Here is a 16603-nt window from a genome sequence, read left to right as displayed (position 1 = left end):
CGCTGCAGATTTTGACAGATTGAAATGACATTACATGCGGTGGATCCACATATACTGACAACACAAGTGCAGCATTACGAGTAATGGGATTAGGGTTAATGGGATTAGGTGTCGCTGACACCTAACCCTGGCTTTAGTAATGAAGAGGTGTCAACCAGACACCCTCATTACTAAGTAAAGAGATAAATAAACACACACACTGAGAATAAAACACTTTATTTGAAATAAAACAGACAAATTCTTTAATCATTTAAAATTAACCAAAATACTCACCCCCAGGTCCAACGGTAATCCAAGGGTTAAAGCGATGTCCCACGTTTCTTTCTTTAAATATCTTTATCTAGCTCCAAAAAGCATTCATTGCTGTACAAAAACGCATAAAAAACGCATCAAAATCCGCGGCAAAACATGGGGTTTTTTTTCTGCATTTTTGCTGCCAAGAGATGCAGAAACTTTGCAGAAATTTCTGCAATCAACTACTGAACGTGCGCACATAGCCTAAATGTTTCCTTTTGTTTCGGAATCTATGGGCAATGTATGTTATTAGCAAACAGTGCTATACATAGAAGCTTTATGTATAGATCGTACATGGGGAACATCAATTGGCTCCAATGCAATGGGACAAAGCCCTATGGAGGAGTTGCTCTCATAGAAACACCATGCAGTGGCATACAGAGCCTTCGGCTCTATAATTAAGGATTAGAATAAAGGAGTTGCATGCATAAAGCTAATGCATGGTTTAGCCTCAGTTTAAGGGTATGGCCAAATATCATGTTTTCTCAATGAATTTTTGCCTTGAAACATGCAGCATTTTACTGTCCCAACAAAGTGAATGAGATTTCTGCAATCTCATGCGTATGTTGTTAATTTTTTAGTTGCAGATTTGAAGAAGTATTATATCTGCAGAATGTCAATTCTTTCAGTGATTTTTGCAGCGTTATTCACTCATTCTAATGATCGGGGGAAAACGCATGTAAAAACGTGGCAAGAATGCACATTTTTTAATTATGCCAAGAAGCATGTTTTTGATACAGAAATGTCTATAGCGAATACTTAACATGTGCACATACCCTAATGCTTGTGTAAAGCAAAGTATAACATCTAGCTCAATGCAGTAAAACAAAAAGCAGAGAACTCAGAAAGAATGTCCGACTCCTTTGCAGGCTGCAAAAAGAAGATTAAACCCTTGGTTTAGGGAAGAAAGACAGACAGGAAGGAAGGAATGGAAGGAAGTAAAGGAAAGAGGGGAAGGAAGGGAAGAGAAAGGAAGGAAGGAAAGAAAGAAGGGAGGGAGGAAGGAAGGAAGGGAAGGAAGTAAAGGAAAGAGGGGAAGAAAGGGAAGAGAAAGGAAGGAAGGAAAGAAAGAAGGGAGGGAGGAAGGAAGGGAAGGAATGAAGGAAAGGAAGGAAAGAGGGGAAGGAAGGGAAGGAAAAGGAAGGAAGGGAGAGAGGAAGGAAAGGAAGAATAAATACTGAAAGAATGAAAGGAGCACTGAGCCTTTTTCAAGCAGCGTTTAAGTGCATAGATCACTTAAGTATATACAGGGGTAAAAATAATGTGCATAATTACAGATGAATTACATAATTAGTTTACAATATGTATATAATAATCTCATGTACAATGTACAATAATGTACCTATTATACAAGTGTTTATTATATGAATAATAGACAGAGATAGATAGATAGATAGATAGATAGATAGATAGATAGATAGAGCTATACCTTTCCTTCTTGTTCCCTTAATTCAGAAACTTCCGTCTGCATGTAAAACTTCACTCTGTTGTTTTCAAACATCTTAGATAGAAAAAATACATTTGTAATATTTTTTAATATCTTGACAATTTGTATATTCATGTTGCATTAAAACCATTAGTGTGTGAATACCTCTCTTATCAACAAAACAGCCCATCTGTGGGACTAGACAGAGCGAGCCTCTGCCCCATCATGTGCATCAATGAACCTTGAGCACGCATAACATGTTCACCAGCTCACAGGTTGTCCTTCCATGGACAACTGTTAGTAGGTATTAAACACTGTAAACTGGGGACACCAAACAAGACTTGATGTTTTGGAGATGATTTCACCCAGTTTTCTAGTCATCACAAATTGGCAGATGTTAATGTTGCCCAGACCCTTTCCAATTTTTCCATCTTTCAGCAAACCAGCTTCAAGGAGTGACTGTTCACTTGCCACTAATTCACTTCACTCAATGACAAATGCCATTGTCTCAAAAAATAATTTATTCATTTGTTCATTCATTCATCGTCAGTGATTTAACATTATGATTGATGAGTATAAGTGTTAAATTGAGTAACTAAAGCATTGAAGTGGTTGTCCAGACTTATGATAATTATGAGATATCCTTGGGATTGCAAACGCCTGTGATCAGCTGTTATCGGCTTCGGTGGCGGCCGGGTGTAATCAGTGAGGGGAGCTCAGCCGCACAGCTCCATTCACTGTATAGTGGCCACTGCTTAAAACTGCAGCTCAACTTCTATTCTCAGTAGCAGCCACTTGACTATAGTGTGAATAGAGCTGTGCTGTTGAGCAGCAATTATTGTTTATATGTGGCCACCACTGGAGGTCATAATAACTGACTGGTAGGGGTGCTAGGTGTTGGACCCCCATCAATCTGATATTGATGACCTATCCTAAGGACCCCTATATTTGCAATAATTGCCATAAGGAGAGATAATCAATATCATTAGACAAGGCACACCCCTTTAAAGACATTTTTGTAATTACAATCTAGATCAAAGGCTCTCACCCCATTTTAGATTGAGAGTCATATTAAAATAGACCAAGCATATCAAGAAAGGTATCAGACATCAAATTTGTGAAAGAAAACCGTGTATCTGGAGTAAACCCACATGGTATGGGAAGAACATTCAAACTGCACCGGTGGACCTTGGTTAGATTTGAACCCAGGGCAACAGCGCTAACCACTGAGTCACCATACTGGACACAACATACCATGAAATGATCAAAATCAAAAGATTACATTTATTAACAAACTATAATCAGTTACTTATAAGTACTAGCAAAATTATGGAGAAAAAATGACAAGTGATGTGCTATGATTATGATAGTTATTATTGTAGTGTTTGTGGTATGAGCAGCCTGGTTTTAACCACCAGTAAAATAATTCTGACCATGATGCCAGGTATTGGTAACTATCAATTTAATGCACATTTGTATTTGACATAATCAACCTACAACCAGACACTATAGGAAAGCATCTCCTCAATCACTTTGCCGGTAGCGAGGGGTGATGGCCTTACAGAGGAAGCCCCTCCTACCGTCTAACACCTTTAGATGCCATGTTGTAAAGGTTAAATGGTCAAGGATCAACTAAATTGGTTTCGAATCAAAGCCCGCCATGTCTGGGCATTGGGATTTCGTAACACACAGCACTGCAACTTCTGCAGCACCGCTGTTAAAAAGCTTACTCTTATAGGCCCCCATAAAAACATGGTACAGCAGTCATTTAGGGGTTAAAGTAATTGGAGCCATGTGCCATTTATTATTATGGGTTGTTTTTTTGGCAGAGGAACTATTAGGCCATTTCAGACATAAGGTGCTTGGCTTTCGGCGCCCCCTATAACTGTATTGACTCCAGTGCCCACAAGGCAAAATTTTAAAAGGGCCCCCTTTGGTCCATTTGGCCCCCTTAGACACTGTTGTCTAGGTTTTATATCTTCTTCTGCACCCTCTCTACCTACAACCATGGCATTGATAGAAATGCTCATATTCAAAGGTAGTTGGGTTACTTGGTTTTTATAATTTTCTGTTCTAAGTATAGAAGCCCTTTGTTTCTGGTAGCTCTTAATTAATGATTGAACAAACTGATCATTCTTCTGGATAGAAGCCTGACATCACTGCTCTTTTTTGTTCCTTCCTTACCCTCTAGATTTTTTGGCTTCCTGTTTGTTCCTTTTCTCCTTTGAACAACATGACCGGGCTCCTGTCACATTCAGCTCTGCCATTACCATAATCATACAAATGGAGAGGCCACAGCTTCGCACTAGATCTCTTCAGTAATCTTCTGATGGTATGAACATTATAAGGTTACAATGTGAACCATGAGAGCTCGTGATTATTGTTATCATCTGGCTGATACATACAAGTAAGCATCATTCATTATCTGTCTGAATGGAGTTTTAAAAGTGTCTAGGGGTATGATTGCTTGCAAAATAAAAGAAGTCTTACTTACTTCTCTGAACCCCCACCACTTCAGGTAGGATGTCCTCCCATCCATTAATTACCTGACTCTGCAGACAATCTGTGGCCTCAGTGGTCAAGTGACTTATGGATGGGACATCTTCAGTTTAGGTCCCGATAGACCACCAGAGGGATGACATCAAAGCAGCAGGGGTTCAAAGAGGACTTCTTTTTTTTTTTTTTTTTTTTTTACAATAAATACTTCTCTCTGGACATTGTTTGAAAAAGGTGTAAAAAATATTCCTTTAAAAATTTGTCCCAGGGACACCCATCAATGATGGAAATGGGGATAAAGGGTCATTCGCTTTTATTTTCAGGTCTGGAAGAGATAGATAGAGGAGAGGGCTGTCACTGACCATTACAGCACGACTTCCAAACCTTTTTCTTCTGAGCGCCATCAAACATACTAAGGTGACCCCTGGTATAAGTCAATGCCAATATGAATAATACTGGTCAATTTACCTTCCATTTGTCTATGAACTACGGTACAGACCAAAAGTTTGGACACACCTAGTGCTGAGCGATACCTTCCGATATCAGGAAATATCGGATCGGATTGGATCGGGCCGATACTCAAAAAGTATCGGATATCGCTGATTCCGATACCGGAAACCAATGCAAGTCAATGGGACACAAATATCGGAATGAAAATAAACCCTTTCTTTCCTTGTAGGTTAATTCTACATGAAGGAAAACAACTAAGAATAATGTAGAATGTATTGGGGGAGGTGGTTGCCCAAATCGATGGGAACAGTGCTCACAGTGAAACATGAAAAGCCGGCAATTCATCAGCGGCATACACCGCTACCCGACAATTTAGAACAGGAAGAAGAGAGCTTCACACATAGATTAGATAGATAGAAACATGTCAGTCACATATATAATAAGTACAGAGACAGTGTTGCTTACTGTACTTGTCATTTAGTGTAAAGGATTTATTTAAAAAAATAATAGTGTTTTCATGCACGCTCTCTTTAAAAAAGCCGGCCGGCAATTCAGCAGCGGTATCCGACAATTTAGAATAGAAAGAATAGAGAATCACACATAGATTAGATAGATAGAAACATGTCAGTCACATATATAAGAAGTACAGTGATAGTGTTGGTTACTGTACTTGTCATTTAGTGTTAAAATAAAGGATTTATTAAAAAAAAAATTGGCGTGGGGTTCCCCGTAATTTTAGTCTCTAGCGGAGGTTAAGCAGACAGCTGGGGCAGATGTTTGAAGCCTGGGAAGGGGGTAATACCCACGGAGCTTCCCAGGCTACTAATATCAGCCCCCAGCTGAATACCTAGCCTTTACTAGCTATTAAAATGGGGGACCCCCAAAAAATGACGTGGGGTCCCCCCTATTTTAATAGCTAGCAAAGGCTAGGCAGACAGCTGGGGGCTGATATTAATAGCCCAGGAAGGGTACCATGAATATTGGCCCCCTCCCAGGCTAGAAACACCAGCCGTCAGCCGCCCCAGAAATGGCGCATCCATAGTCAAAGTTAAAAAAAAACACAAACACCCAGAATAAAGTCCTTTAATTGAAATAAAGACACAATTCTTTATTGTTCTAAATTAAACCATACTTACCATCACGCCCATTCCAGCTGAAGCCAACGATCTCCTGCAATAAAAGAAAAATAATAAAGCAACATCATCCTTACCTTTCGATGGTTCCCAGGACAGCTCCAGCTCTGCTACATCGAGATGACAGGCTGGACTGCAGCAGAACGCTGCCATCCAGCCTGTCATCCCGCAGACACTGAGAAGCGCAGGCATGCTTGCGCTCCTCAGTGTCTGGCTGTGACGGCATCCAGATGAGCCGACAATGAACTCGGCTCACCTCATGCACGTCACTGACAGCGTGGGAAAATTCTCCTGCGCATGCGGTGAGCGTGAGAGACTCGGCTCATCTGGATGCCGTCCCAGCCTGACACTGAGGAGCGCAAGAGAATGCCAAGAGTGTGCAAAGCAGTCATTAAAGCAAAAGGTGGCTACTTTGAAGAACCTAGAATATAATACATATTTTCAGTTGTTTCACACTTTTTTGTTAAGTATATAATTCCACATGTGTTAATTCATAGTTTTGATGCCTTCAGTGTGAATGTACAATTTTCATAGTCATGAAAATACAGAAAAATCTTTAAATGAGAAGGTGTGTCTAAACTTTTGGTCTGTACTGTATGTATAACAATCTATTCCTGAAAGGACAATATTTCATTTTTGCGTTTTTGATTTTTTTCTCCTTCTTCCTGGAGCCATAACTTTTTTTTTATTTTTCTCCAGCAAAGCTTTTATGATATATGAGGCATTGGTTTTAGTGGAATGAGTTACAGTTTTGAATAACACCATTCAATTTACTATACAATACGCAGGAAAACGGGAAAAAAAAAATTCCAAGTGCTGCAAATGGCGAAAAAAAACGTGATCCCACCATTGTTTTTTGGGGTTTTGCTTATGGTGTTGATTGTGGAGTAAAAATGACTCAACCGCGTGATTCTTCAGGTCAATACGATTATGGTAATACCAAACATATGTGTACTGTAAGGCAGCACTAGTCATCATAATGGGGGATACTCGCTGCACCGGGTAAATTAGGCACACGTGCAATGTCCTTCCGGTATTTTCTCAATACAGCAGTTTATTATCTTATCATAAACCGCATATCACACAGTCCTTCTTAGTATATCATCGGCATGTTTACACACTTCACATCCGGGAGTCTCTCAAGTAGCAGACAGGCCCAATTGGCCCAAGTTACAGCCTTCAGCAAGGTAACACTATAGCAATGTCTATCTAAGTGTCCATATAACAAAGTGTATTACCTTTGCCGGGTTTAGTTGCTGCAGTCCATTTAATCCGCCACCACTGTGGCTTTAAGGCTTTCCCAGGTGGGGGTCTCTAGCCATCGTCCCGTCTAAGGCTACTGGAATGTTTCACTCACACACATCCAGTCTGCGCCTTTCCGGACTCTTCACCAAGCCGCTGCCTTCCAAAGCCACTGGCATCAACACAAGATCCAGGCTCGACCTTTCAGGCTGCCAGGCTTCACAGTATCACGGTGTCCCACACACACAGGGAACAGGCCTCACGCCCAACACACCGAACACACCTGTCTCCCATCAAGCAGGGTTTATATATGCATCCCGTGCACACACGCACATACTGACAGGACCTTGCTGATGTCACAGTCATGTGATCAGACAGACATTCTGTGCATGCAGGACCTGTGCTATGTCACAGTCATGTGACCAGTCACCTGACGGGGAAGGTACATGGTCAGGTAAAACACATCCTGGAGCATTACCGTAATGCCAGCAAGTCGCTGCATTACATATCCCTCCCCTCTGTTCAAACTTGTGGGGTTGAACACATAATATACACAATCACTATAACCCCCCCAGCTCACATAGAGACCATGTACTTTACAATTGTGCTACTCATCCCCTGGAACCTTAGTCAACGACATTATCCCATTCCTTAGGGACCTACCATTTGTCACTGTCACTGACTTCGTCAGGTCACCTTTCCGGGTCGTAACCTTGTCAGAGCTCCCCCGCTCCCAGCGGTCAGTTGTAACCTTGTCAGTTCTCCCCCGCTCCCAGCGGTCAGTCGTAACCTTGTCAGGTCTCCCCCGCTCCCAGCGGTCAGTCATACAGCGGTGTGACTCACATGCCCTGGTATCTAAGGTCCGGTTCGACTCCGTAATGTCCCGTCCTCTATTGGGTCGTTTGTATGGGCTGCTCAAACCTGAGTTACTGGAGGTTTCACTACCTCTAAACCCACGCCCACTACTCCCAGGACATCTTGAAAGGTCCCTAACTCCAGCTATAGCTGTTCTGTTATTTAGGGGGCCCTTTCTCTGTCTGGTCTCATAATTTCTAGACGGCTGCCATCTTCTGTTACTCAGATGATGCTGTCTATCCACTCGCAGTCTAGCGAGATTCAACTGTTCTACCTCTCGCAGGTAGGTCACTCGGTACTCCAACAGCATGCGCATATATCCCAGGCTTTCTTCTGTTCTTACAGCGGAGAATGATACCTTGCCGTCTTCGTCTGGTATCCAGTCCTGACGATCACGTGGACTGCTTACTTTCACCATACCAGACTTCTTGACCATCACCTGCATGGCTCGACTATTTCTCCCAACGAGCTTCCTCACCAGAACATGAGGCACCCCGATGACCTCTTCACGCATACTGTGAGCTTTCCTCAACAACTCCAGTTGTCTAACGGCTTGTTCCGTCTTCAACCGGAGAAACCGCTTCGTGCGAATACATCGCCAGTGCATGTCACTCAGGATAGCCACCCTCTTCACTGTGACTTCGGTCGTGGACAGGACCACCAGCTGTTTAGCTTCTGAGGTCAAGTACACCTTACAGGCTCCCACGGCCTTCTTAAACTCCTCATGCACGGACTCACTGGTGCATTCTTCCCTCAAATCCTCGGATACATCTACAAGGCACTTGTACAGAGACGTTTCGGTCTCACCAGTGGTTTCCAGACGATCAACCAGCTCAGGTTTCAGGGGCAACTGACCTCCAGCTTCTTCACCCTGTATGCTTCCCCTGAGCTGACTTACAGCTACAAATTCACGAATTTTCGTCTTCACCACTTCCATCTCATATTTATCTGTGGTTAACACTCTCTTAGCTCTCCTCAGGTCCACCTTCTCATGGTATAAGGGAGTGAGTGCAACGTGTTCGCCCTTTTCCTTCTCCAAGAAGGCCTCGTTCACTGAGTGATACTTTGTCAGGCGACTTTTGAGCCCGGAAACTTCTTCCTCTAACTCCGCCACTCGCCTCTCAGCGGCCCGTCTCTGAAGCTCTTCCTGCTTCAACTGCTCTTCCAGCAGCAGAGCTCTCTCAGACCTCTCCGTCTCCAATGCGCCCACTCGGCTCTCAATAGCCAGTCTCTCACGCTTCTCTTGCGTCCACTGGGTTTGTAGCAACTCCTTGAGCTGCTTGATCTCGGCTTCGACATCCACCGAACCCTCCGAGCCCACATCACTCGAGGAGGTATCTGCTTCATACCTCCCATCACCAGCGGTCAACTCCTGGCCCGTGGCTTTTCCGATGGACTCCTCCATCTTCTCTCGCTCAGCTTCCATCTTGCTGACTGTTTCCTTAAGGTACGTATCCGCCTTCTGGAGAGAATCACAGGACATCTGTAGCTCCTTCACCTGAGCTTCCAGATCTAGGGTCTTTCCCCGGAGATCATCGTTCTCCTCACGGGTGTCTTGCAGAGTGGTCTCAACCACTTGGCGCACTTGCTCTGCACCCGCCTTATCCTCCTCTAGTTTTTCCTTCACCTTGAGGAGATCCTCATAATCTCTCTTACTCTGTTGCAGTTCCCTACTGCGTTCACCACACTCCTTCTTGGAGTCACACAACTCCTGGTTGAGCTGTTTGCGCAGTCGTTCTAGGATTTGTTCGCGTCCAGAAACACCATCCTGCCGCGCCTCCTTCTCAAGCTTCAACTGCAAAACCTCTTCCTTGATTTTGCGGCGGTCCTCCTTAATTGCGTAGAACATTTCCTTCCACTGGTTAATTTCCGCGTGGCTTTGCTCCACGTCTCGCTGCCAGTTCCTCATAAGCTGGTGTATTTTCTGCTGTTCAGACTCCAGGATCAAGTGGTCTGAGGACACGTTCCCCAGGTTTTCACATAATTGCTGCACGTCACTCTGACCCTGCTGGCCGATAGGCTTCAGCTCTTGGTCACGACTGGCCGCCTCCTCTTTCAGGGCTGTCAGATCCTTCTGACTCGGTACCGTACCGGAGGTTGCTACTGGCAACGTCACCTCCTCTTCTACCTCTAATGGAGGATCCACACTTAAAGCAAAGGCACACAGTACTACATTCTTTTTATTTTCATTTTCAGCCAAGTCTACAGGAGCAACCTTTTTGTGGCCCTTGCGCCGTCGACGACGAGAGGGGGACTCTCTCCCCTCGTCTAGCCCCTCCTGACTGACCTCTCCTTCTACTTTCGTAGTGTCACCGTCAGCTACGGGGTCTGTGTCACTCCCTATGGTGTTGTGGACTAACAGGTCACCTCCCACTTTGACGTCACCCCCTTCTACTGGAGCTACCTCGTTATCAACGGTCACATTGTCATTTTTAGGAGGTATCAACCCACCACCAGTAATTTTTTTTGATTTTCTATCCTCCACGCTGTTTTGAACAACCGCCCCTTTTTTAGACTCTGCCCCCTTTTTAACAACCACACCGGCAGGGGAATTTTTACAAGAAAAATCAACAATAGTCTTAGGACTCAGTTCAGAACAGCTCTTACCACCTCCCCGGGCACTCTGGGACAACACTGGCGCCCCCGGAGAGTTCACAGAATGGTCCACTGCCACCATTCTATACGGTGCCCACGGCTCCTGTGGTTCCTGCACCATGTCCAGTTTCATGTCCAGTAGACGTTTCTCAAATACCAGCTCCAGTTTTAACAGGCACTTTAATCGCTCTAATCGCTCAATAGCTTCAGACTCAGTTGCTGCTCCTTTCACAGCCATTTTTATCTGCTCCTGCATTTCCTCAGGACACTATTCACACACCGCTCTCCCCGTAAAAATTTCGTGGCCCCACCGAGCCACAGCAAAACCGGATTGGAGTGCGACGACAACCTTCGCAACCCCGCCGACTTGCAGCCAGATGCTTTAAACTTCGTGAGCCCCGCCGGGCCACAGCAAACCAGGTTTGAGTGCGACGCCAATCTTCACAACCCCACCGAGTTGCAGCCAGATGCTTTAATCCACACTCGTCCTGTGCCGTTGCCCCTAGCAACCGGGCTGTCGTTGCCGCTAGCAACCGGGTTGTCGTTGCCGCTAGCAACTGGGCTGCAGTTGCCCGCATTCTCGAACCATATGTAAGGCAGCACTAGTCATCATAATGGGGGATACTCGCTGCACCGGGTAAATTAGGCACACGTGCAATGTCCTTCCGGTATTTTCTCAATACAGCAGTTTATTATCTTATCATAAACCGCATATCACACAGTCCTTCTTAGTATATCATCAGCATGTTTACACACTTCACATCCGGGAGTCTCTCAAGTAGCAGACAGGCCCAATTGGCCCAAGTTACAGCCTTCAGCAAGGTAACACTATAGCAATGTCTATCTAATTGTCCATATAACAAAGTGTATTACCTTTGCCGGGTTTAGTTGCTGCAGTCCATTTAATCCGCCACCACTGTGGCTTTAAGGCTTTCCCAGGTGGGGGTCTCTAGCTATCGTCCCGTCTAAGGCTACTGGAATGTTTCACTCACACACATCCAGTCTGCGCCTTTCCGGACTCTTCACCAAGCCGCTGCCTTCCAAGGCCACTGGCATCTACACAAGATCCAGGCTCGACCTTTCAGGCTGCCAGGCTTCACGGTATCACGGTGTCCCACACACACAGGGAACAGGCCTCACGCCCAACACACCGAACACACCTGTCTCCCATCAAGCAGGGTTTATATATGCATCCCGTGCACACACACAGACATACTGACAGGACCTTGCTGATGTCACAGTCATGTGATCAGACAGACATTCTGTGCGTGCAGGACCTGTGCTATGTCACAGTCATGTGACCAGTCACCTGAGGGGGAAGGTACATGGTCAGGTAAAACACATCCTGGACCATTACCGTAATGCCAGCAAGTCGCTGCATTACAGTACTGTATATTTTTTTCCATAAAAATTTTGAACTGTAGGCAGATTAGGGGGCCATTATAGGGGGCACAATTTATAGAATGACCTAAATAACAAAAAATGAAGCGAAAGGGGGCAGAAAAAAATACTCTGAACTGTAACATCATACAATGCATTATAAACTACATCAATGGCAGAATAATAACAAGTCTGTTAATATAGATAAAGGCCTATTCTACATCATAAATGCATTAATAGCAGTGATAAAAAGCCAAATCATTATCCAGTTATTGACAAAACCTACGATATAATGCGCAAATGAAATGCATTGTGGTCATGGTGACTGATTACTTTTCTTCTGTTACACAATGATTAAAGGGGTTTTCCAAGAATGAATTTTTTGATGCCATAAGCTTTGAATATGTATATTGTATTAGCATGTGTATTTTTCATATGTGTGGCTATTGTGTATATGCATATAAATGTGTGCGTTTATATGGAGGGGCAGACACAAGACCTGCACAGGGACCTATCAATCACTGGACTCAGGGTATCCCACTGCTGCTGAGCTCAGTGATTAGCTGTAGCGGTCGTGTGTTTTATTTAATACCCCCGCTTCAGCCTGTTAACAAAAGAGTCGGTGCGGGAGCAGAGGAAGGTTATTTTCAAACAGTTGAAGCTTATGGGATCAAAAAATGTCATTCTTGGAAAAATCACTTAAATATTATTATTATTATTATTATGATTACTGTACCTTCATAATTGCAAGGCCGACCTTTTCGCCTAAAAATTTCTTAAAGGGAATGTTCTCCAGTTCTACCACAGAAACAGAGTGCGCTTTTTCACATAGATAGGCCGCCACTTCCATGCCTAATAGGTAAAGATACATTTTAAAAAAAAAACATTACATACGAGACAGTGGATAATCAGGTTGACACAATTGATATACTAGAATAGATAGGGTCTCCTAAACTTTCACTGTCACTAGATAGACTATGTTGCTTGATACATTTCTGTTTGTTTATATATCAGAAATTTCCATTTCTAGAAGGATATATTAAAATATGGGTAGAAATTAACTTTAACCCCTTGCTAAATGTCACTATGAAAGTACCTGACAATTGGTTGAATCTAAATGGGCAGTTCATTGGATGTGCACTTGTATAAAACAAGAGCAAAATGGCGAATTTCCATCAAAAACATGAAAAATGAGTGAAGGCTTATTGCACAATGTAACAAAGCAATTACAGAATTAAAAACAGTGATTAAAAGGCAGAAATCAATTGTGCTGGGCAGAGGAAAATGCAGAGGATAGATGTACTAGCGGGAATCAGCCTTCCCTTTCTGCACTTGCAAAATATCTAAAGTTGATTTTTTTAGTGATGGAAAATCAATTTGCAGCTGCGAGGGTTTGTTTAAACTTGTCTTTTCTACTCAACTCAGAAATGTAATCAGTTTGGTGTCCCTAAAGCTCCTGACATGTTCTTTCTCAGTGCTGCACAGGAATTCATATATGTACAGTATATACAGCATGTGATAATATTAGATATTCCATTTCAAAGTTTACCTAAGAAAGAAGCACCCACAATCACAGCATTCCTGCTAGTTGCCAGTTTCACCACCCTGTTTGCATCTTCAGGCGTTCTTATTGTGAATACATTATCCAGTTCTTTTCCTTTACAGGTAAGAGTCTTGGGACTGTAAAAAATCAACTTTTGTCAATCTTCTCACATATACTTTACATATACAGTATCTCCCTTTCATAGCCTAAATTCAATCTGACACCAGTTTCTGCTGCCCTGTTTGAGGGCACCATTTGTAGTGACAGAGACCCTGATTCTACCACTGGGTGATTTACCCTTGTTGGTGCAGTAGTTTTCATAAACTCACAGTTCATTAACTACAATGCAATCCAAGACTGGGGTCACCTCAATGTAATGTACGCTCTCTTGAATCCCCAACCTTCATGAGCTGTGGGCTTATCTTGCCCTTCAGCCTTGATTAACATCTTTTTCCATATAGACAGCAAGTGGCTAACCTGATGCTCATGAGTAGTAGGACTGTTTAGCTCATACTGCAGCCAATAAAAAGAGATTTTATGAAAAATACTGCCCGACAAAAGTAAGTGACCCAGCACACTAATCTGGGTATTTTACTACTTTATGTTGCCATCAGATAGGGTATCATACATTTGGTGACAGATTCCTTTCAAGGCTATAGTCACCTTTGATATGAAAAAATAAAAAAAGTTTTTACATGAGAGTGGTTACTTGGAGTAAAAATGTTTCAGGCTGAAATCTCCATGTCTTTATTCGCATTTGGTTTCCCTAATATGTAATCTGCAACCTGCTCCTTCTTACAGACTTGTTTATGTGTGACTGTACCTCCCAGTGCACATGCTGGTTATGAAGGGATGTGAGGTCCCTCCCAGTAACACATGCTGGATGTGAGGTCCCTCCCAGTAACACATGCTGGATGTGAGGTACTTCCCAGTAACACATGCTGGATGTGGGGTCCCTCCCAGTAACACATGCTGGATGTGGGGTCCCTCCCGGTAACACATGCTGGATGTGAGGTCCTTCCCAGCAGTTGGATGTGAAGATCTACAAGACTCAGATGCAGCTGTCTTCACTAGATCTCATATAACAGCATAGCTTCATTCCTGTACTAGTTTGCCCTTCTACAATGCATGACAGATCTCCTCTGCATTGAACAGATACAAATAGGTCCAGAAATATTTGGACAGTGACCGAATCTTTGTGATTTGGGCTCTGCATGCCACTATTTTGGCTTTAAAATTAAAGAACTGATATGCAATTGAAGTGTAGGTTTTCAGGTTTAATTAAAGGGGTTGAACAAAAATATCTTGTGAAACTTTGGGAATTGCAACCATTTTTCTACAAAGCCTTCTCATTAAAGGGGATCGAAAGTAATTAGACAAATTAACTTTATCATAAACTAAAGTGTACATTTTTAATACTTTGTGGAGTATCTTTTGTAGGCAATGATGCCTGAAGTCTGGAAGCCATGGATGTCACCAAACGCTGGGTATCCTCCTTTGTGATGCTTTACCAGGCCTTTACTGCAGCAGACTTCAGTTGTTGTTTATTTGTGGGTCTTTCTACCCTAAGTTTTGTCATAAGCATGTGAAATGCTGCTCGATGGGATTCGAGATCTGGTGATTGACTTGGCCATTGAAGAATATTCCACTTCTTTACCTTAAAACACTCATGGGTTCCTTTGCCAGTATGTTTTGGGTTATTGTCTATCTGCACATGTGAAGCACTGTTCAATCAACATTGCTGCATTTGGTTGTATCTAAGCAGAAAGTATCGCCCTGTACACTTTAGAATTCATCCGGCTACTTCTGTCTTCAGTCACATAATCAATAAACACTAGTGGCCCAGTGCCATTGGAAGCCATGCATGCCCATGCTATCACACTGCCTCCACCATGTTTTACAGAGGATGTGGGGAGCTTTGGATCATGAGCCATTCCAAGCCTTTCGCCATACTTTTTTCATCCCATCATTCTGGCACAAGTTGATCTTAGTTTCATTTGTCCAAAGAATGATTTCTCAGAACTAGCTGTTAGAACCCTCCTGTTTGTTTTTTCTATCTTGTGGTTTGCGGTCATGTGACCATCTGCCTTTATATTCCAGCTCCGCCCTTCTGGCTGTGCTGGACTTCAGTGTTTGACTGTTTCTCTAGCCTGGTGCTTCGGTGCCTCTCTCTGTCAGTTCGCTTGGTCCTCTGGGACCTCTAGTATATTTTTGTCAGTTCGTCTTTTTGTGTTCTGCAACAACTTCTCTGTTTAGGAGGTGTCCCATTTTTGTCCCAGTCCTTAGTTCTTTTAGGGACCCCTCCCTTAATTCTATAGGTCTTCGTTCAGACTAGCCAAGGACTAAGGTGGGTCTGTTCACTAGGAACAGGCAGCCCACTACATCGTAGGGATTCAGCTTCGTCTTACTGTAGGGACAGCTTTCCCCTATCTTTCCTTAGTACATGTTGCAGATCATAACAGTAAGTCCAGCCAAAAAAAAAACTAAAAGGAAAGAAATTCAGGGATCAGTATGGTTTCAGTCCAGGATTTGGCTCAACGCCTGCAGGGATTGTCTCTGGAGGTGGCCGAGCTTCAGCAACACGTGAGTAGCTGTCCTGGAGCGCATTTTGTCGAACCCAAGGTAGGACTGCCTGATGTGTTTTATGGTAAACAGCAAGATTTTTTTTCCTTTAAAAATGCTTGTTTGCTTTATTTTCATTTGAAACCAAGATCCTCTGGGAATGAATCACAGAGCATTGGTTTTATTATGTCACTTTTGCGCAATGAACCACAGGGGTGGGCCTTTTCTCTCCAGCCTAATGATCCGTGTTTAAGGTCTGTTGAAGAATTTTTTTCTGCTATGGGGCTATTATATGACGATCCTGATCGAATCTCATCTGCTGAATCAGAACTTAGACGTTTGAATCAGGGGTCAGATGATGTTGAAAATTATTGCACACACTTTAGTAGATGGGCTTCAGAAGTTAAGTGGAATGATCCTGCGCTGAGATGTTTATTTCTTGCTGGTCTGAGTGAAAGGTTTAAGGATTTGCTAATTGCATTCCCTGCACCTGAGACTCTGCAGAATGCTATTCAGTTAGCTGTTCGTATAGACAGGAGACTGAGGTGCAGGCTCAATGAGGCAAAGACTCCTGTAATGTCAGTTCCTAGTCCCCAGAAAATCTGCTCTGACGGCGGGGGAACCGAT

The 16603-nt window shown here is 43.3% G+C and overlaps 1 protein-coding gene across 5 annotated transcripts in view; it reads right to left on the bottom strand.

Moving 5' to 3' along the window:
• AIFM3 (AIF family member 3) overlaps positions 1 to 16603 on the bottom strand; it is a 172050-nt gene that overhangs the window by 48469 nt on the left and 106978 nt on the right. For all 5 annotated transcript variants that reach the window (XM_073676459.1, XM_073676464.1, XM_073676471.1 and 2 more), the window contains exons 11-13: positions 13421 to 13551; positions 12608 to 12723; positions 1724 to 1795 (exon numbers count right to left, since the gene is read on the bottom strand). In XM_073676459.1, coding sequence (XP_073532560.1) covers positions 1724 to 1795; positions 12608 to 12723; positions 13421 to 13551 — 319 coding nt within the window. The remainder of the gene's footprint in view (positions 1 to 1723; positions 1796 to 12607; positions 12724 to 13420; positions 13552 to 16603) is intronic.

Source organism: Phyllobates terribilis, unplaced genomic scaffold (genome assembly GCF_046119375.1).
Source record: "Phyllobates terribilis strain yellow unplaced genomic scaffold, ASM4611937v1 Scaffold_1__5_contigs__length_1240528914, whole genome shotgun sequence".
Lineage (NCBI taxonomy): Eukaryota > Metazoa > Chordata > Amphibia > Anura > Dendrobatidae > Phyllobates > Phyllobates terribilis.
This window is presented reverse-complemented; position numbering and strand designations above follow the sequence as displayed.